The sequence below is a fragment of the Nicotiana tomentosiformis genome, chromosome 9 (genome assembly GCF_000390325.3).
Source record: "Nicotiana tomentosiformis chromosome 9, ASM39032v3, whole genome shotgun sequence".
NCBI classification, from domain to species: domain Eukaryota; kingdom Viridiplantae; phylum Streptophyta; class Magnoliopsida; order Solanales; family Solanaceae; genus Nicotiana; species Nicotiana tomentosiformis.
The window spans coordinates 106,963,123-106,984,074 of record NC_090820.1 but is presented as its reverse complement, the minus strand read 5'-3'; the positions used below and the strand labels follow the sequence as shown (position 1 = coordinate 106,984,074).

The window sequence follows — 20,952 nt, the reverse complement described above, 5'->3', positions numbered from 1 at the left end:
TGCAATGCCAAGTCTAAACCATCCTGAATTAGGATAGCTTCCATCTTTAATTGCCGCATTCCGAAGTTTGCACTTCGGTCAAATTTCTCAATATAGGTCTTTGTTAGAGTCATTTTGGCTATTGAAACTAACCCGGTTAGATCCGGCTCTGATACCAATTTGTTAGGATCGGGAACCCGGGTAGTGCGGAATATAGCCAAACAACGGTATAATGACAATAACAAAGACAATTGAAGTTGATAATAACGATAATTAAAGTAGATAAAGAAGACACAAATTTAACGTGGTTCGGTCAAAGTGACCTACGTCTACAAGCGGAGAGGAGCAATTTACTATAAGAATAAGAGTACAAAAGAGAGTACAAAATTAGAGTAAACACTCTAATTAATCCCAAATACCCTGAGAGAATAATCTCACAAGATCACTCCAAAGAAAGGGTTCACACAAGTGCTTCCCAACACTTAACTCTCATACAAAACACTCTTAATAAAGGAAGAAAGGAAGAAATAAGAAATGAAGACTTAAGTCTTATTGGTGTGTCTAAAATGAACTAATGATCTTCCCTTTTATAGGCAAAAAAGTCTTGACCTCTTAGGTGTAAAAGAAGAGATACAACTTGTGCAAATGATGTCCAACACACAATGCAATATTTTTGGGTCCCAAAGAATATTGCCAACAAAGTCTACACTTTGCAAAAATGCTTATGCTTATGTGAGATGGACTCTATTTGATAAAATAATGGTCATATTACAATTTCATTTTTACCATGGATCTCCTGTCAAACTTTGTGTTATATTGAAAATCAACTGATGCAAACTGGTCAAAAGACACAAGGAGAGAGCAGCCAGAAATGTTACTTTAAGAGGTCTACATTCGAATCAGTATTCTCAACTATCCACAGGTGCTTCAAGATCTTCTGAAGGGAAAGTCTCTTTGAGAAGTTGTCCGCAAGAACTGGACAAGCAAATGTAATATCGTTATGCGTTCTTCTTCACCAAATTGATGCATACATACCTTCTAATAAGCGTACTTTGTTTTTTTCACCTCTAATAAGCTTACCTGACTAATGAGATTCTTAGCTTCAGAGACATCATGTATTATCTATAAACAACAAACAATAGACTTCCGCTTCCCCTAGTGATTGTGTCGGAAATTCATGAAAATTTAGCAAATGAGACACAATTATATATATATATAAAAAGACTATAGCTCATGAATTGTGCTCTGTTAGTGTAAGAAATCGAGCTGTGAGAAAAGATTTCACAGAAGAAACCCTAGAAAATAGAAGGAGAGAAGAGAGAATTTATTTCGTCAAAATTCAGAAGATACAAAATGAATCTGTCTTTCTAGAGTGTTCTTCTACTATATATACATGAGCCATTATTAAAGAATACATAGACTAAAGTGTAAGAAATAAAAATTATATTAAAAGCTAAGTGGGTTGCCGGTATCAGCTATGATTGGGCCTGAAATGGACTCCCGTTAACATAGTTATCAATGATTTTCCATTTGATAAAGCCGACAGATTCTTTTACCTCGCAACACTGAACATAAGAAGGCAAAAAAAAAACCTTTAATAGAAAGTAAAAAAACTAGATACGACCAATGCAAAATCTTTCCATGAAACAGTTTAAATAATTCGCCGTGTATATCCTTATTCTGTGACAACAAATACGAATTTGACTAGAGATGATTTATTAGTCCTGTGTTAGTTGTTGTTCTTCGTATCATTTTACATGGTAACCATGAAGCAGAATTTATCTATTTTCCAGAATTGCTACTGACAATAGGAAGCACATAATCACAATATAATGTCAGCCTTCTAAAGTTTTTTATGGGGGAATTGTACTATGGCCTATATTATTGCTCTTTCTTGATCACTGCAGTTGACCATCCATCTCATGAATTTAAGGATGTCTTTATGGGACTCTGGCCCTCCACATGCTCTACTCTGAAACAAATATCTAATGACAAGTTATTATCATCATCTCTTGTTTTGTTTCAGGATGTGAAATCATGACCTTTTCTTAGCAAAGTAAACTTCTCTTTCTCCAACTGCAAGTGTCATTGTTGAGCTCTGCGAGGGACTGTCATTCAACTTTGTAATGCTGGTGATCAGACTTGATTTTGTTTGTAAACAACTGAATGCCCCATTTGTATTGCTTTTAGTTCTCTAATATAACTACTATTATTTACTTATAAAAGATTAAGTTCGTATTTGACATGCTTAAGTTTTTCTATTCTTCCCTTTTCCTTTGGACTTCCATTTTTTGAAGTTGAATGAAGGGGTCATTAGTTGTTAATCCATCTCCATTACAGTGTTATTATGACTTGTTTTCCTTCTGCGATTGTTAGATCAATCTGTTAATAAGTTTTGGTGGAAAATGACCATAGCTGCACTCAATAATGGAGTAGGCTTCATTTTTTTTTTTAATATTAAGACGTCTGAATCTGATTATATATCTGAATGTGAAGTTGTGTATTAAGATTAAGACATCTGAATCTGAATACACATCTGAATATTAAGATGTGTATTAAGATCTGAATACTAAATAATTAAGACTATTTGTTTTTTCAAAATCTGAATATATAAAATTTATCTTTATTTAAAAATTAATAAACATAAAATTTAAATAAAATACTAATTACTCTAATGATGGTGGTTCTAGGTAGTAGCTAGTGGTGATTGGTAGCGATAGCGATTATGATTGAGGATGGTGGTGGTGGATGGTGATAGTTAATACTGATGGGTAGTGTTTATGGTTGTGATTGAGGAAGGTGATGATAGGCGGTGGTAGTTTATAATGGTGGATAGTGCTGGCTATGGTTATTGATGGTGATGGAGTGGTTGGTTGTGGTAGTTGAGGTGAGTGAGTATGTTGTTATGGTTGAAGATGATTGTGGTAGGGGTGGTGGGTGGTGATAGGGGTGGCGGCTATGGTTGAGGATGGTGGTGGTGGTGGTGGTAGTAGTTGATAATGGTAGGCGGTGGCGGCAGTAAGCAATGAATGTGGATGATAGCATTTTAATGAAATTAAGTCTTTGCTATAGATCGATCTTAATCATACAGACCTATTCAGACCCATTAAGTGATTGTGAAATAAAAAAACAAACACACTTAATGATTAAGATCTAAATGGTTAAGATTCAGACTTTAAGAATAAATGCACTTAATTTTTGAGATCAGATTCAGACTATAATTAAGTGCAAACAAATGAAGCCAGGACCTTTTCTGCTTTTTGGTTAATGACATCTTAAGCCATAGATATATTGGTTATTTTGTGGGAAAGACTACATACAACTCTTATGTGGTTGATGAATTGATTATGTTTCTATACATGATTAAGTTAATCAAGAGGCTCAAACTTATAAATCTATAAATTAACTTTAATTTTCGTAGGAACTCAAGTCTACCATATTTAAAGTAAGTATTATTCCTAGGTTTCTAGGATATTAGCATTGTAAATGTTTCTTCCCGTAAGAGATGGAATTACTTCGAAAGTTTATAAGATTTTTATTTCACTAATTACTACTATTTCAGATACGTTGTGGTACGAGTTATATGTCCGGAGTGATATATTGCTGTGTAAGAAATCGTTCAACTGGACAAAGAAAGACGATCTTGTTACAAGAAAATGGCCTTAGAGGTAATCAGCTTGATCAAAGAAAATGTGTGTACCTCTTGCATAGAAATATCAAAGCAAACATGTGTACCTCTTGCATGGAAGCACAAAGAATTGAATATGATATCGTTGGCCCAGACGAGGACACACAGGCACCGCTTTTTGTCACAACCTAAAATTCTCACTTTTGGATTGTGATGGCGCCTAACATTTCACTTGCTAGGCAAGCCAACGTTAGAATAATATTATGCATTTTTAAAATAATTTTTAAAATTTATTAATAACAGTGAACAATTGCGGAAGTAACGTCTGAAACATAATGAATAATCCATAAAAATAACGGTGTCAAAATATCATCCCAGAATTTGTGTCACAAGTGCACGAGCTTCTAGAATTATACAAATAAAGGGATGAATAAAATAAAGCTATCTGAAAATAAACACACATCTAAAGTAAGATAGACAGGGACTTCAGAACTGCGGACGCCATGCAGTTATACCTCAAGTCTCCTCTGAGTAGCTGAAATCCGAGCAAGTCTATGGTACGCCGCTGGGACCAACTCCAAAATCTGCACAAGAAGTGCAGAGTATAGTATCCGTAAAACCGACCTCATATACTGGTAGGTGCTGAACCTAACCTCGATGAAATAATGACGAGGCTAAAGCGGGTCACTTACATTACCTGTACGCAATATTAGTAACAACAACAATAATAGAAATAAATCAGGTAACTCATATATAATAATTGAAACCAACTCAGCAGTCATAACCAATTATCATTTCCATCAATTCTGTTGCAGCGTGCAACCCGCTCTCACAATATATTCACATTCAATTCTGTTGCAGCGTGCAACCCGCTCTCACAATATATTCACATTCGGCTTCTGTTGCGGCGTGTAACTCGCTCCTCCAATATATTTATTTTAATCAAGTCTGTTGCGTCGTGCAACCCGATCCCCCAATATATATATATATATATATATATATATATATATATATATATATATATATATATATATATATATATATATATATGTATGTCGACTATTAAATAAGTCTGTTGCGGCGTGCAACCCGATCCTCCAATATGGACTTTTAATAAGTCTGTTGCGGCATGCAACCCGATCCTCCAATATATTCATTATAATTAATTACGTTGCAGCGTGCAACCCGATCCTCCAATATATTCATTATAATCAATCATGTTGCGGCGTGCAACCCGCTCCTCCAACATATTCATTTGCCAATTCTTATAGAAAAAATTTCCCCAATAAATATAACAATTAATATAAAATTATAAGACAATAAGCATACAATAATTATGATTTAATTAAGAAACAAACAAAGGCAAATAGCAAATTATTATGGAAATCATAGAGAAAATATACAGTTTAATATTTAATATACTAAATATCAAATAACAATTAAGGGACATAATTCAAATAGCATGTAACAATTAATGCAGGAATTTAAGAATTAATATTTAACAAAGAATAGGAGAGAAATAATTATTATAACAATTAATTCATGCTTTAAAATAATTTATAATTTTTTTCAAGTAAGCAGGCAAACAATTAATTTGACGACGTATAGACACTCGTCACCTCGCTTATACGTCGTTCACATACAATTCACATAACAAATAATATAAGGGTTCTATTTCCTCAAGTCAAGGTTAACCACGACACTTACCTCGCTTTGAAAAATTCAATCAATTACTCGACCACAACTTTTCCTTTTAAATTTGTCTCCAAAGCTTCAAATCTATTCACAAACAATTCGATATACTCAATACGAATCATAGGAATTAATTCCATATGAATTTATAAATTTTTCGGAAAAAAATCTAAAATTTATTAAAATATTCGGCAGTGGGACCCACGTCTCAAATCCCGGCAAAACTCGCTAAATACGAACACCCGTTCCGATACGAGTTCAACCATATAGAAATTATCCAATTCCGATATCAAATGGACCTTCAAATCTAAATTTCTTGTTTTTGGAAGATTTTAGAAAAAACTGATTTTTCTTCCATAAATTTATGGATTCATGATATAAACGAGTATGAAATCATGAAATATAATCAATATAGGATAAGGAACACTTACCCCAATATTTTCCGTGAAAATCGCCTAAATATTCGCCTTAACCGGGCTCAAAATGACCAAAATGAGTAAACATATCGGACTCTTCGATATATACATTGCTCAGGCATTTCCGCGCCTGCAGTGCTTGGGCTCGCACATGCGAGCTCACATCTGCGAGAAAAATATCGCATCTGCGAAATGGGGCTGCCAGGCGAGGCCTTGCACCTACGGAGAAAAAATGCGCACCTGCGCTGCCTTCGCTTCTGCGATCATTTGGTCCGCTTCTGCGGACGCGCGGGTGCGTGCAAGTTTCCGCACCAGTGGACTTTTTTCCAGCCACGCCCGGGCGCATCTGCGATCGAAGGCTCGCTTCTGCGAGCTCGCACCTGCGAGAAAAATCCGCAGGTGCGATTACAGCAGAAGGAAAAATATAGATTTTGCTTAAGTCTAGTTCTTGATCCAATTTCAATCTATATCACTCTCGGGGTACTCGGGACCCCGTACGAATATACCAACAAGTCCAATAACATAATATGGACTTACTCGATGTCTCGTATCACGTCAAACAACGCTGAAATTACAATTCACACCCCGATTCAAACTTTGAGTTTTAAACTTTTCAATTTGCAAATCTCGTGCCAAAATATATTAAATGAATCCGGAATGACTTTAAATTTGACACACAAGTCATAAATGACATAATAGAACTGTTCAAATTTCCAGAATCGGATTTCGGCTCCGATATCAAAAGTCAACTCTGTGGTCAAACTTGGAAATCTTTAGCCTTTAAATTGCTAGCTTCGTTAAATGGTCATAACTTGAGCTAGGGAGCTCCACATTAAATTTCGGGCATAAGCCCAAATTTCAAATCACGATACGGATCTACCGAAACTGTCAAAACACTGATCCGGGTTCGTTTGCTAAAAATATTGACCAAAGTCAACTCAGATGAGTTTTAAAGCTCTATTTCACATTTTTAATCCATTTTTTCACATAAAAACTTTTTGAAAAATTGTACGGACTGCGCACGCAAGTCGAGAAATGATAAATGATATTTTTTTGAGGTCTTAGAAAATAGAATTACTTATTAAATTTAAAGATGACTTTTTGGGTCATCACACTTTTCTTTCTCACCTCCCTTTTTTTCCTCTTTATAAATGTGTAAACATGGGGGAAATGCAGGTAGCAAAAACAATTTTCTTTATTGCTTTTAATTGTTCTATACTGGATATGAATTTCTCATAAACTAATTTGATCAATTTAATTTTCCTCTATTCACTACTCATAGGTCCCTCAAGTTGTTGGAAATGAAACTGATTTGGCAAAATATAGAAATGAGAAACGAAAATGAAAATAGAGCGAGAGAGAGAGAGAGAGAGAGAGAGAGAGAGAGAATAGTACACTGCTGATACTTCTAACTTTTATTATAGAGTTTGTATTTTTAATTATATTTTCTCCTGTCATGTGAGCATGTTAACAGGATCCCATCTCCAGGCCCAATCATAGCTGATACTCGGCAACCCACTTAGCTTTTAATATAATTTTGATTTCTTACACTTTAGTCCATGTATTCTTCAATAATGGCTCATGTGTGTGTATATATATATATATATATATATATATATATATATATATATAGTAGGAGAATACTCTAGAAAGACACAAATTCATTTTGTATCTTCTGAAGTTTGACAAAATAAATTCTCTTCTCTCTATCTATTTTTTAGGGTTTCTTCTGTGAAATCTTTTCTCATAGCTCGATTTCTTACACTAACATTGTATCAGAGCTAGGAATCGATGATCCTTGTTCTCCTCTTCCGACCGATGGTACCCTCATCGATTTCCATGGAGATTTTCTGTTTCGTCGATCTCCATCTGTCTTCGTGTTTTGATGTGGAGATTTGGGCTACAGTGGTTTCTAGCTATGCATTGCAACTATTTGGACTTTTCACGGTGATTTTTTGGTGTTTTCCTTTGAAGTTCTCCGGTACTCGTTCAGTCTCGTTGATTTCAGCAGATAATTATGTTTCAAGGCCTTACCTTCTTTAGGTTGCAAAGAAGGACGGTAACATTCTCCTCCTTAATCCTGCTGCATATTGGTGAAAATCAAGTATTTTTTACAATTCTAGGGTTTAATCATGGGAAGTCCAGATGTTAGTTCTTCTTCTGTGTTAGATGGTTTTGACGACTTTACCATACATCCATCTCACCCGTTCTATGTACATCCATCTGATAGTCCTGGTGCACACTTAGTATCTCCACCTTTCGATGGGAATGGTTTTGTTATTTGGTGCAAAAATATCCTTACTGCTCTGTCTACTAAGAACAAACTAGGGCTCATAACTGGAAAAATTACTAAACCTCAACTTGACTCTCCTTATTACTCCTTCTGGGAAAGATGCAACGACATGGTAATTGCATGGATAACAAATTCATTATCTAAAGACATAGCAAACAGTGTAATGGGGTTTGATACTGCTAAAGACATTTGGGATGATATAAATGAAAGATTTGAGACATCAAATGGTTCAAAATATATTCAAATACAAAGGGAAATCAGTGTTTCTTCCCAAGGTCCTTTAGATATTGCCACTTACTTTACAAAATTGAGAGGTCTTTGGGATGAACTTAGAACTACCTATGTAGGACCGGTGTGTACTTGTGGAACCTTACCAAAATTCATTGAACAACAGAAAATATACCAATTCCTTAGTGATTTAAACGAGTCCTACTCCACCTGCAAGAGTAATATTTTGATGATGGCATCCCTTCCATCCCTAAGCAAAGCCTATTCTATGATACAATATGATAAAAAATAAAAGGAGACTTCAGCCCCTATCTCTAGCTTCTTAAATGAGTCAGCCTCAGTCAATGCTTCTAGCAGCCCTGTTCAGCCACCTGCTGGATCCTTTACTCAAAGGTTCCAATTTGAACAAAAGAGAGGCTCAGGTTCTTCCTCTCAATTATCTTGCAAATACTGTAAAAAGACCGGTCATACTATTGAGAAGTGTTACAAACTTCATGGGTTTTTCCCTGACTTCAAGTTCACCAAAGGCAAAAGGTCTGATGCTTGTGTGCAATTTGAAGGTCCTTTTCATCATCAAGCTCACACTGATGGACAGTATTCTGAGACCACTGGTCATGGTTTCAGCAAGGACCAATATGACCATCTCATGACCCTTTTCCAACAGCTGAATCATCCTCCTACCATACATCCTGAAACTCCTGGTTCAGAGAACATTGGTTTTGCTCACTTTGCAGGTGTGTTCAATCATCCTGAAGTACATTCTGCTGCTTTTCATGCATGTGTAGTTTCAAACTTAGGTTCAAATCCTTGGATTCTAGATTCAGGTGCTACCAACCACATGACTCCACACAAACATCTTTTAATCAACTTAACGCCACTCACTACACTTTTCTTAATAACTTTACCTAATGGATATAAAGTGAAAGTCATATCTACTGGGTCTATACAACTTAGGCCAGATATGATTTTACATAATGTTCTGTTAGTTCCTTCTTTCCATTTCAATCTCATATCTATTCACAAACTCCTTATTCAATTCAGATGCATTGCAACTCTTACTATTTCTGCCTGCATTTTATAGGGCCCTTCTCTGAGAAGACCACTAGAAATTGGTAAAGCTACCAATGGGTTGTACTTCTTGCATCCTACTATGACTTCATCTACTATGTATGTTGTTTCTTTTCCTATTGTTGTTTCTAATCATGTTCAATGCAATAACTCTAGTGCATCTTGTAATGTTCAGACTACTCCTACAAGTGTATCTTTTACCCATTGTACTAGTACTTCTTCTGATATTAATAAAAATTATGTGATTTGGCATCAAAGGTTGGGACATGTTCCTTTTAATAGAATGAAATCTATCTCCTTTTTATCTGGTAAAATTTCAGCTAAACAAATAATTTTTGTGATGTATGCCCAATGGCAAGACAACAGAGATTGTCATTCTCTGACAGCTCTATTCATTCCTCTACTCCTTTCCAGCTTGTTCATATTGACATTTGGGGTCCATATAATACTCATACCTATAATGGGTTCAGGTATTTATTTTGACCTTGGTGGATGACTTCTCCAGAATCACTTGGACTCATCTATTGTCATGCAAGAGCAATGCCCTTTCTGTGCTTAAGGCTTATCATGCAATGGTGAAAGTTCATTTTAACTCAACTGTTCAATCTTTTAGGTCTGATAATGCTTATGAGCTAGGCTCTAGCTCTGAAGCCCGACATTTCTTTTCTGCCAATTGCATTCTCTATCAAACTAGTATCCCTCACACTCCTTAGCAAAATGTAGTGGTTGAAAGAAAATACAAACACCTATTGGAAGTGTCTAGGGCTCTTTTGTATCAATCCAAACTTCCCCTCAAGTATTGGGGTGACTTTGTTCTCACAGTCACTTATTGATCAATAGATTACCTTTCATTGTCCTTCATAACATTTTCCCTTTTGAAAAACTACATGGCTATCCCCCTTTCTTTGATCATTTGAGGTCTTTTGGGTGACTCTGCTATGCTACTAGCCCCAAGCATGACAGGGATAAATTCAAACCTAGAGCCATCTCTTGTGTGTTTCTGGGATACCCTTGTGGGAAGAAGGGTTATAAGCTTCTTAATCTTTTTACTCATTCTATGTTCTTCTATAGGGATGTGTTTTTCCATGAACACATTTTTCCTTACCATCTTCCCCCCTCCTCTCCTTTCCCTTCTCCTCCCACTGATTTTGTTGATTCTGATGTTCTACCTGTTGCTCCTCCTCCTCCTGCACCTTGTGCCTCTTCTCCCCTGATTTCTCATACCAATACTAATGCATCTACCTCTCCTTCTCCTCCCCCTTCCTCTTCTGGTTTTACTCCCCCTTCCACTTATGGTCCCCCTCCCCTCCTCCTCCTCTTCTTCCCGATCTCAGGAGATCATGCAGAGTTGTTAACCCACCAACTTACCTATTAGATTTTGTTTGCTCCTCTGTTCTCCCATCTTCTTCTCCAACTGTCTCCCTGCATCACAAGGTTTCTACCTATGATTTGCACATGCTTGAGCCTCAATATTACCAGTAGGCTGCATCTAATCCTGCTTGGCAAGAGGCCATGCTACAGGAATTCCAAGCTCTTGAGGCAAATCATACATCGGACATTGTCCCTCTGCCTTCTCATAAGAAAGCTATTCCCTGCTAGTGGGTCTATAAGATTAAGAAGAGGTATGATGGCTCCATTGAGACATACAAGGCCAGACTTGTTATTAGGGGTGACATTCAGAAGGAGGGCATTGATTATACAAAGACTTTCTCCCCAGTTGTTAAGCTCACTACTGTTAAGTGCCTTCTTTCTTTGGCTGTCAAGAGACATTGGACTGTATTTCAGCTTGATGTCAATAATGCTTTCCTTCATGGGGATATCCATGAGGAAGTGTACATGAGGATCACCCCTGGTCTTCATATCTCTTCCCCATCTCCTTCTACTTCCTCTCCTTTGGTTTGCAAAATCAGGAAGTCCTTATATGGCCTTAAGTAGGCTTCCATGCAGTGGTTTTCTAAACTATCTGATGCCTTGCCCTTCAAAGGCTACACTGCCACAAGAATGATTACTCCTTGTTCACCAAGTCTTCTGGTGCTTTTTTGGTCATCTTTGTGGTCTATGTTAATGACATTCTTCTTGCTGGTTTTGATATTGCTGAAATGACTACTTTAAAACAGTTTTTGGATGATCAATTTAAGATCAAAGATCTTGGTTTGGTTCATTATTTTTTGGGCCTCGAAGTTTCCTCCCATTCGATGGTTATGTTTTGCATCAACACAAGTATATTTCAGATTTGTTGGAGGAATTCAAGTGTTCTCATCTTTCTCCTCTTTCCACCCCTTTGGACCCTTCTATTAAGTTGATTGTTGACATGGATGACCCTCTCCCAGACCCCAGTCTATACAGAAGATTAGTTGGCAAGTTGAACTTCTTGCAACATACTCGGCCTGATATTGCTTATTTTGTTCAGCATTTGAGTCAATTTTTACAGACTCCCAGGGTTCCTCATATGTTGGATGCCCTGCATGTCTTGAGATATCTTATGTCTGCACTAGCTCAGGGGATTCTGTTGTCCAATGCATCTAATCTATCTCTTGTTGCTTTTTTTGATTCTGACTGGGCCACTTGTGCTTTCTCAAGGAGGTCTGTCACTGAATTTTTTATTACTTTTGGTGGCTGCCCCATTTCTTGAAAGAGCAGGAAACAACCTACTATTTCCCTTTCCTTTGCTGAAGCAGAGTATATGGCCTTGAGAAAAGTCGTGGCTGAAGTTTCTTGGCTTGTTCGACTTCTTGGTGATCTTAGGCTCTCTATTGCTGAACCTGTACCTGTATTTTCTGACAGCCAGGCTGCCTTACATATTGCGAAGAACCCCGTGTTTCATGAGCGTACAAAGCACATCGAAGTATGCAAACATGCTAGTAAAAAATTAATTTCTTTGCATAACATATTAGTTGAGATGTCAAAGCAGTAACTACAAATTTTAGTGATTTCACCAAATAAAATAAATCCAACCAAAAAAGTTCTAATTTGATTGCTATATCCACCTTTCAATAAAAGGCATAGAAGAGTGCTCCAATTTATTCCTCTTCCACATGTTTCATCACCTTTCTTTCATTTTTTGGTCGGATCTAGGCATGGATTAATAGAGCTGAAATTTTTCAGTAGGGTTTACCTAAAAATGGCTGAGAAAACTCCAGCACTATAAACTTCAAATTATTTACCAATATATCAAGAAGCGAACCCCTAAGATTATTCACTAATAAGCAAACAGACAGAAGATCACCATTTATCGGAACCAAAATTGTTGGGATCGTCAAATCCATGCGCTGGTGAATTCGTGCTAGCAAGAAAAATCGAGGAAAGCATTTAGGGATGCTAGATAAAGACGTTGAAGAGAAGATGGACTCGAGCATGGCGATTAAGAAATGAACCTTGAGCATGGCGATTAAGAAATGAACCTTTCTCTTCTAATATAGATTATTATTCATAAATGGTTGACCATTTTTGACCACTAATACCGACCGAAATTGGTCGGTAATTTCTATCATTTTTTTTAAAAAGTATTTTTGTTATTAAAAAAATAATTGACACTGGGCGAAAAAAATAAATTAAGAATTCTGACATCGGTCAGTATTCTCGAACTTTTTAAATTAAACTTTTTTCGCTACATATATGCAAGTCTAACCAGTTTTTGGTCAAAGATTGACAATATTCCGACCGACATCGGTCGGAATTTTTAAATGTTCAAATAAAGCAATATTTCAATATTTGTGGGACCACATTTACCGACTGATGGTGGTTGGTATATTTATTTAAAATTTATTATTTGACTTTTGTGACCAATTTACTTCGTTTTCGACCGATTTCGGTCGGTTTTTGCTTCTGATCGATTTCGATCGGAATGCCATGGACGATTTTTAGCCAATTTCTAGTAGTGTCTAGTCCAGTGAAAAACTTCCCTTTTCAACATTTATTGTAGTGTCTATATATACTAGTATTATGATTTTTGGAAGGGGACTAGCTAATGGGTTAACCGGCTAATTAGCATCCCTTATGGATAGACCCGATCTAATAGTAATTTTCCAAAAATACGTGTATGTGATTATTGTATATGCTTAAATACTTATATGTGAACCTAATACTAATAATTATTGTATATTAACATGCGGTTGGTGTAGAAAACCATAAACTTCAAATTTTGAACTCGCCTATGCTTAGTTCTACATTTTTCTATTGATGAATGAATTAGCGACCTTCTATTTATTTAGATCGTAAGAATTAGTTAGGAGACTTGTGAGTTTCTCCTTGGTGAAGCGGATCGTCTATATCAACCACGACTTAAATTATTAGTCATTGGAATCCTCACAAGACGAATGAAATCCCTTCGATGAATGCATAGAATACCTAACCCTAGCCGTCTCCAGTCTAATGAAAGCTTCCATTTTCAACATCCATGGTGGTAGAGACGGACCCACCTTATAGCAAGGGGTTCAATTAAACCCGTTTCGTCGAAAAAAATAATTATTTTCACTTGTTAACTTCATCAGAAAATCATGAAAGCAGATAATATATAAGACATTAACCCACTTGACACAAATGGAAGTTGTAGAGCAGTGGCAAAGAGCGTTCATAATGAGGTGGAGGTCGCAAGTTCGTTCAATGGCAAACTCATATTTATTCCACATTGTATTTTATTATGTTCCAGTTCATTATTTTATGTCTATTCATATTAAACTTTATCTTACTTCAAGAAAAAAAAAACCTTTCCATTAAGTAAATTTTGGTTCTCTCTTTCACAATTTCTGCTAAAGTATGAGAGTGCTTTGTTGAGATTATTTGTAGTGTTTTAATTTAATGTAGTTTAGTTTATATATGTTGAATTTATTATACTGAAAATTTTAGTTTGGTGTATAATTTCTTTTACTTTAAACGTCTGTATCAATTAGTTTAGTTCATAACTCTCTCTTTTACTTTTTTTTGTTTGTAAATACTTATTATGCTAAACTTTTTAAGAGTTATAAGATTTTTAAGTTGGTTAAATATTTTTTTGTTAAAATTAATAAATTTATAAATTTGTTGAAGTAAAATTTGTTATAATATATAGATAAAATTCTAAAAATTAAAAGTAAATAATTTGTTTTTACAAAAATTTCCAACTTTGATTAAAAAAAAGGGTGTCAATGACAATTTTGAGGTCGCATGATGACTAAAATTGAGTAGCGAGCAAATTCTATTTATAGGTGTCGATTATACAAGTGGTTACTATGCTCTTTGACTGAACCCACTTGTATAAAATCGTGGGTCCGCCACTGCATAGTGGTGTTTATTGTTCATATAGGCTAGTACTAGGGCTTTAGGAGGAGGACTAGCTAATAGGTTAACCGGCTAATTAGGATCTCCTATGGATGGACCCGATCCAATAGTAATTTTCCAAAAATATATGTATGTGATTTTTGTATATCTATAAATATTTATGTATGAACCTATTATTATTGTATATTAACATGCGGTTGCTTGCTGTAGGAACCTATAAATTTCAAATTCTGAATCTGCCTATGCTTAGTTCTATATTTTTCTATTAATGAATGAACGAGTGACCTTCCAATTTCTCTGTATGTATAATGATTCAACTTTGTTCTAACATTTCGACCAATGTAATTTCTTTGATTGATTGATCAAACCAATGTCTAAAAATACTTATGTAATAAATTCTTTAATTTTTAATCCAGAGTCATCCCAAGCAGCAGGGGCGGAGGTAGTGTATGAATAACGAGTTCGGACGAACTCAGTAATTTTTGGTTAGACCATATTTTGTATTAGAAAATGCACTAAATATATATATATAAATATTTAACTAAATGAGTTATGAGTTCGGTGGCAGGTTCGGAACCCATAAACTTCAAATTCTGGCTCCGCCTCTGATCTAAAGAGGATACACAGACCACGTCTCACATGAAAACTGAGAAAAATATTGGAGAGAAGAACGATATTCTGATAAGGGAGAATGGTGATTAGCAATGTGAAGGTATAGCTTATTTTGTTGTCTTTTACAATTTGATGATAAAGTAAACTTCTGAGTTATTCATTTACAAAGTGTTTGCTCATCTTGATATATGCTTGAAATGATCCCATTCTATATAACTTGTCATGAGAGCTTCATATTTATATCATTTTTTTATAACCAAGAAATCCTCGAGGGCTATATTGGCTCATGGTTAAAAGCTCGTCGCATAATGGGCACAACACCTCTTCTCTTCCCCACTTAACAACTTGTTTGGATAGTTGATACCATTTGTATTGTATCGTATTGTTACTTTAAATTCAATATTTATTTTGATTGATGCTTAAAATTTATTGTATCGTATCATTAAATTCATCGTTACGTAACGAAAAAAAGTGTCACTTTATTGAACAATCGATTTGATGTGGTCGCGCTGTTATTGTTTTTATCTCTCATCTTTCCCTTTCTTATTACTAAATAATGGTACTATTTTATCCTTTATCCTACCTTTATATATATAATTCTACCTCTTACCCAACTTTTTCGTTATAATATTGTAAGCTTATTTTTAATATTGCTGATAGGTGACATCGTGAAACGATATTCACCAAGCTTTTCTATGTGACAAGGTTTGAATCTATGATATGTGTCTAACCCATATATCATGTGTTGCGCTTATACCATTAGATCAAAGCTCTAGGTGCTATATATATATATATATATATATATATATATATATATATATATATATATATATATATATATCATTTTTTACATTAATATGTTACTTGACATCCTTAATTTGTCAATTTGTTTAATTTGAAGAATCTGCTTCCAGCTATGTAACATGATGTCAATAACTATTACTCCGTTGGTCCTAAAAGGATGATACTTTCGTATTTCGAGTAAACGAGTTACTCTTTGACCGTGACTTTTTTACATGTCTTTTAAATATTTTAAATTGTTAATTATTGTGACTTATAATACTTTTTATTTTATGTGATTTCCAAATAAGTTAATTTTATTTCAAAAAACTTTAAGATTCTATGTCCAAACTTGCAGTTAAAATCAACAAGTTTGACTCTGAAAATCCTAAAAGTATCATCTTTTTGTGAGGGAGGGAGTAAATTGTAGTACTAATTTTGTTTCATAGATTAATTATCTGAATATACTAATCCTTTGTAATGCTTGTTTGTGGAAATCAGAGACATTGATAGAGGAAATGGCGTCAATGACTCTTAGCTGGCGATGACTTGGTGAAGGGAATCTATGAGAGAAGGTTCTCGAACCGGGTTACGACCGAATAGAGCGCGGAACCAACGAGTTCAGAAGAATTCTAAGAAAGATTCAGCTACGACTTCTGAATTAAGTCAGGGAAAAGTGATGGAAAAGATTGATGATGATTAGAAATCGAGTGGAATTGAAAATAATGTAGAGAATACAAATACAATCGATGTTTCTGATTCTGATTCTGATTTTCCGTGTTACGTCTGAGATATTGATGATAAATTGCGTGAATTTATTCGTTTGAATTGTGAGCTAGAGTCTATGAAAGCTAAAGCTGAAGGGAGAAAGGAATCTGACATTGATGATTGCTAGTCCCGCCAATATTACTATATTTGTAAATAATAATTCTGTAAAATATAAGTTATCGTAATGAAACAGTAATTAATTCGAGCCCATTGAATTCACAGTGTTTCCTTAAGGAATTTAATCCCCTCCTAGTACCCAAGATTATGGATTATTTCCTCCCAGGATAGAACGAATCACACACTGGTGTAGCGGTACTTCAAACCCCAGTGTTTCAGCGAACACAAAGTTCGGTAGCAAATCACACTTACAGTTGCTTTGTTTGAAGTTAAAACAATGCAGAACAAAGGAGTAGAAACTCAGAAAATCGTATGGAAATGCTGAGAGGAAGGAGTGCAATGTATAGCCAAAGTTGAGCGTTTTCGTTTTCAGTTTTTGTGTTGTGTGTCTTTCTTCAACAGCTGCTGCACATATTTATAGCAGTCAGCTTTGAAGATGAACGACCCTCCACCCTCCATGGTGGAACATGCACTAGCTTGTTTGTGGAGCAAGCACTTGGCCATGGTGGGAGAGCATTAGGCGGCTGCTATTGCAGCTGGTGGTCAATACACGGATTGGAACATATCCGTTACAAATGCGGATAATCTTACGTTAATATTTACTATTAACAAATAAATTTAGTCCAAAAAATAATCAATCAATCATTTGACCAAATCTGAATCCGAATCCGAATCCGAATCCGAAGCCGAAGCCGAAGCCTAAGCCTAAGCCGAAGCCGAAGCCTAAGCCGTAGCCGTAGCCGTAGCCGTAGCCGAGCCGAGCCGAGCGACGACGACGACGGCGCGAGGCTTGCTTTCTTCTTAACTCTTTTAAGAGCTACAAGAAGAGCAATTATATATATACCCACCAAAAATCTTTTCCTCTTCCAATATGGGACAATGTCTCATTGTCAAGAGGGGGAAACTTAAAATTTTACTCAAAAATTTTATTTTTCCTCCATTTTTCATTCACCCTTATTTTAAAACTATTTCATCTTAAATAACAAAAACCTCAACAATCCCCCACATGAATGGGGAATGGCTATATCACAGAAGTATGCATGGAAAAACTGTGTGATTTGCAAGCAAGGATTAATCGCATCTGGATAAGTAGGTTTCCCTTTGAACTTTCCGTAGTGAACTTATGTCGGATATACTCGGTCAATCGGTAGATTTGATATCTTTGAACCGTCGAACTTTGGTGTATACCTAGACAACCATAAGTCACACAACCGACCCTTAACCGTTTTTGGTTCTCATTGTTGTGTTCGTTTCAGCCATGAACACCGCCTGGTTTCATAAGTGCGTAGAGAACTGGCCTTACAAAGTTCTCCTTGAAGCGGCTAACACTTCACACTTACATAGGTGATTCCTAAACGTGTCATCCTGTAGATACACTATTTGATATACCCTGTATCAAATTTAGAAATCATTAAAAAGCCTTAATGCTTTATCCTTGGTACTGAACATTGTCTCATCATGAGAACGGACTAAAATTTTATTTGACAATGTTGAACCGTCATTAATGACTTTGTTTGATCTCCTTGAACCTAGATCTTGGGATCTCCAGTCTTCTAGGTAGAGTTACCGCCACAATGACTTGTTCTCGGCCATAGCCCCATTCCCCTTGATGATTTCTCAACTACTTCTCTAGTTAGGCCTTTTGTAAGTGGATCCGACACATTATCACTTGACTTTATATAGTCAATCGTGATAATTCCTCTAGAGAGTAATTGCCTAACGGTTTTATGTCTTCGTCGTATATGACGAGATTTACCGTTATACATAACGCTCCCAGCCCTTCCAATTGCCGCTTGACTATCACAATGTATGCATATTGGTGCCAACGGTTTGGGCCAAAATGGAATGTCTTCCAAGAAATTCCGGAGCCATTCAGCTTCTTCACCGGCTTTATCTAAGGCTATGAATTCAGCCTCCATTGTAGAGCGGGCAATACATGTTTGTTTGGACGACTTCCAAGATACCGCTCCTCCACCAATAGTGAATACATATCCACTCGTGGACTTAGAATCAGTTGAACCGGTGATCCAATTTGCATCACAGTATCCCTCAATCACCGCAGGGAAATTACTGTAGTGCAATTCAAAGTTCTGGGTATGTTCTAAATATCCCAAAACTCGTTTCATTGCCATCCAATGAGATTGGCCTGGATTGCTCGTATATCGACTCAGTTTACTTATAGCAAAAGCTATATCTGGTCGTGTACAATTCATGATATACATTAAGCATCCCAATACACGAGCATAATTCAATTGTGATATGCTTTGGCCTTTATTCTTTGCTAATGCAAGATTCACGTCAATTGGAGTCTTTGCAACTTTAAAGCTCAAGTGCTTGAATTTTTCAAGTACTGTCTTAATATAATAAGATTGTGATAATGCCAGACCTTGAGGAGTCTTATGGATCTTAATTCCCAGAATTAAATCAGCAACTCCCAAGTCTTTCATATCAAACTTACTATTGAGCATACGCTTAGTAGCATTTATGTTGGCAATGTCATTACTCATTATCAGCATACCATCCACATATAGGCAAACAATGACTATGTGATTTGGAATATTTTTAATGTACACACATTTATCACATTCATTTATCTTAAAACCATTTGACAACATTGTTTGGTCAAATTTCGCATGCCACTGTTTGGGTGCTTGTTTTAGTCCGTAAAAAGACTTAACAAGTCTACATACCTTCTTTTCTTTACCTGGAACCGCAAACCCTTCAGGTTGTTCCATGTAAATTTCTTCCTCCAACTCTCCATTTAAGAAGGACGTTTTAACATCCATTTGATGAATTTCAAGACCATACACTGCAGCTAATGCTACTAACATCCGTATGGACGTAATTCTTGTAACTGGAGAGTATGTATCAAAGTAGTCTAGACCTTCTCGTTGTCTATACCCTTTGACTATGAGTCTTGCCTTGAATTTATCAATAGTGCCATCGTCTTTGATTTTTCTCTTAAAAATCCATTTAGAACCCAAAGGTTTATTTCCAGGAGGAAGATCAACCAATTCCCATGTATGGTTGTTCAATATGGATTCTATTTCACTATTGACTGCCTCTTTCCAAAATAATGATTCGGAAGAAGTCATAACTTCTTTAAATGTTTGAGGCTCAATCTCCAATAAGAAAGTCATAAAATCTGGTCCAAATGAAGTAGAAGTTCTTTGACGTTTACTACTTCTTGGATCCTCCTGATTACATGTACTTTCTTTTGTTTCTTCCCGAGGTCGTTTAGATCCTTCACCAAATGACTCACATTCCTTTTTATACGGATATATATTTTCAAAGAACTCGGCATTATCTGATTCTATAACCGTATTATTATGAATGTCGGGATTTTTTGATTTATGAACCAGAAATCAATATGCTTTACTATTTGTCGCATATCCTATGAAAACACAATCAACGGTTTTCGATCCTATCTTTACCCTTTTGGGTTTAGGAACTTGCACTTTTGCCAAACACCCCCACACTTTAAAATAATTCAAGTTGGGCTTCCTTCCTTTCCATTTTTCATATGGAATGGATTGTGTTTTGTTATGGGGCACTCGATTTAATATTCGATTAGCCGTAAGAATAGCTTCCCCCCATAAGTTCTGTGACAAACCAGAACTTATCAATAACGCGTTCATCATCTCCTTTAATGTGTGATTCTTTCTTTCTGCAATCCCATTAGATTGGGGCGTGTAAGGGGCTGTTGTTTGATGAATAATTTCATATTCTAAATATATTTCTTCAAAAGGAGATTCATATTCACCACTCCTATCACTTCTTATCATTTTTACTTTCTTGTTAAGTTGCATTTCAACTTCATTTTTGTATTGCCTGAATGCGTCTATTGCTTCATCTTTACTATTCAGTAAGTAAACATAGCAATATCGAGTACCGTCATCAATAAAAGTTATGAAATACTTCTTTCCACCGCGAGATGGTATTGACTTCATGTCACAAATATCTGTGTGAATTAAGTCTAAAGGATTTGAATTCCTTTCAACTGACTTATAAGGATGTTTAACATACTTAGATTCCACACATGTTTGACATTTTGATTTTTCGCATTCAAACTTAGGCAGTACTTCCAAGTTAATCATTTTCCGCAAGGTTTTATA

General features: G+C 35.8%; 1 protein-coding gene and 1 long non-coding RNA gene across 2 annotated transcripts; one reads left to right on the top strand and one right to left on the bottom strand.

Annotated features, from left to right (window-relative positions):
• Nucleotides 1-307: 307 nt before the first annotated feature.
• Nucleotides 308-1,316, bottom strand: LOC104105053 (uncharacterized). The gene is made up of 2 exons (XR_688253.4): nucleotides 1,060-1,316; nucleotides 308-954 (listed from the first exon to the last, which is right to left on the bottom strand). It is a non-coding gene; the product is annotated as an uncharacterized lncRNA (long non-coding RNA).
• Nucleotides 1,317-7,847: 6,531 nt separating this feature from the next.
• LOC138899334 (uncharacterized) lies at nucleotides 7,848-12,218 on the top strand. Its single transcript, XM_070185495.1, has 10 exons — nucleotides 7,848-8,360; nucleotides 8,532-8,990; nucleotides 9,318-9,494; nucleotides 9,719-9,774; nucleotides 10,376-10,575; nucleotides 10,680-10,738; nucleotides 10,904-11,235; nucleotides 11,289-11,455; nucleotides 11,536-11,887; nucleotides 11,945-12,218. Exons 1-10 carry the CDS (start codon nucleotides 7,848-7,850, stop codon nucleotides 12,216-12,218), a joined length of 2,589 nt encoding a protein of 862 aa, XP_070041596.1.
• The last annotated feature ends 8,734 nt before the right edge of the window (nucleotides 12,219-20,952 follow it).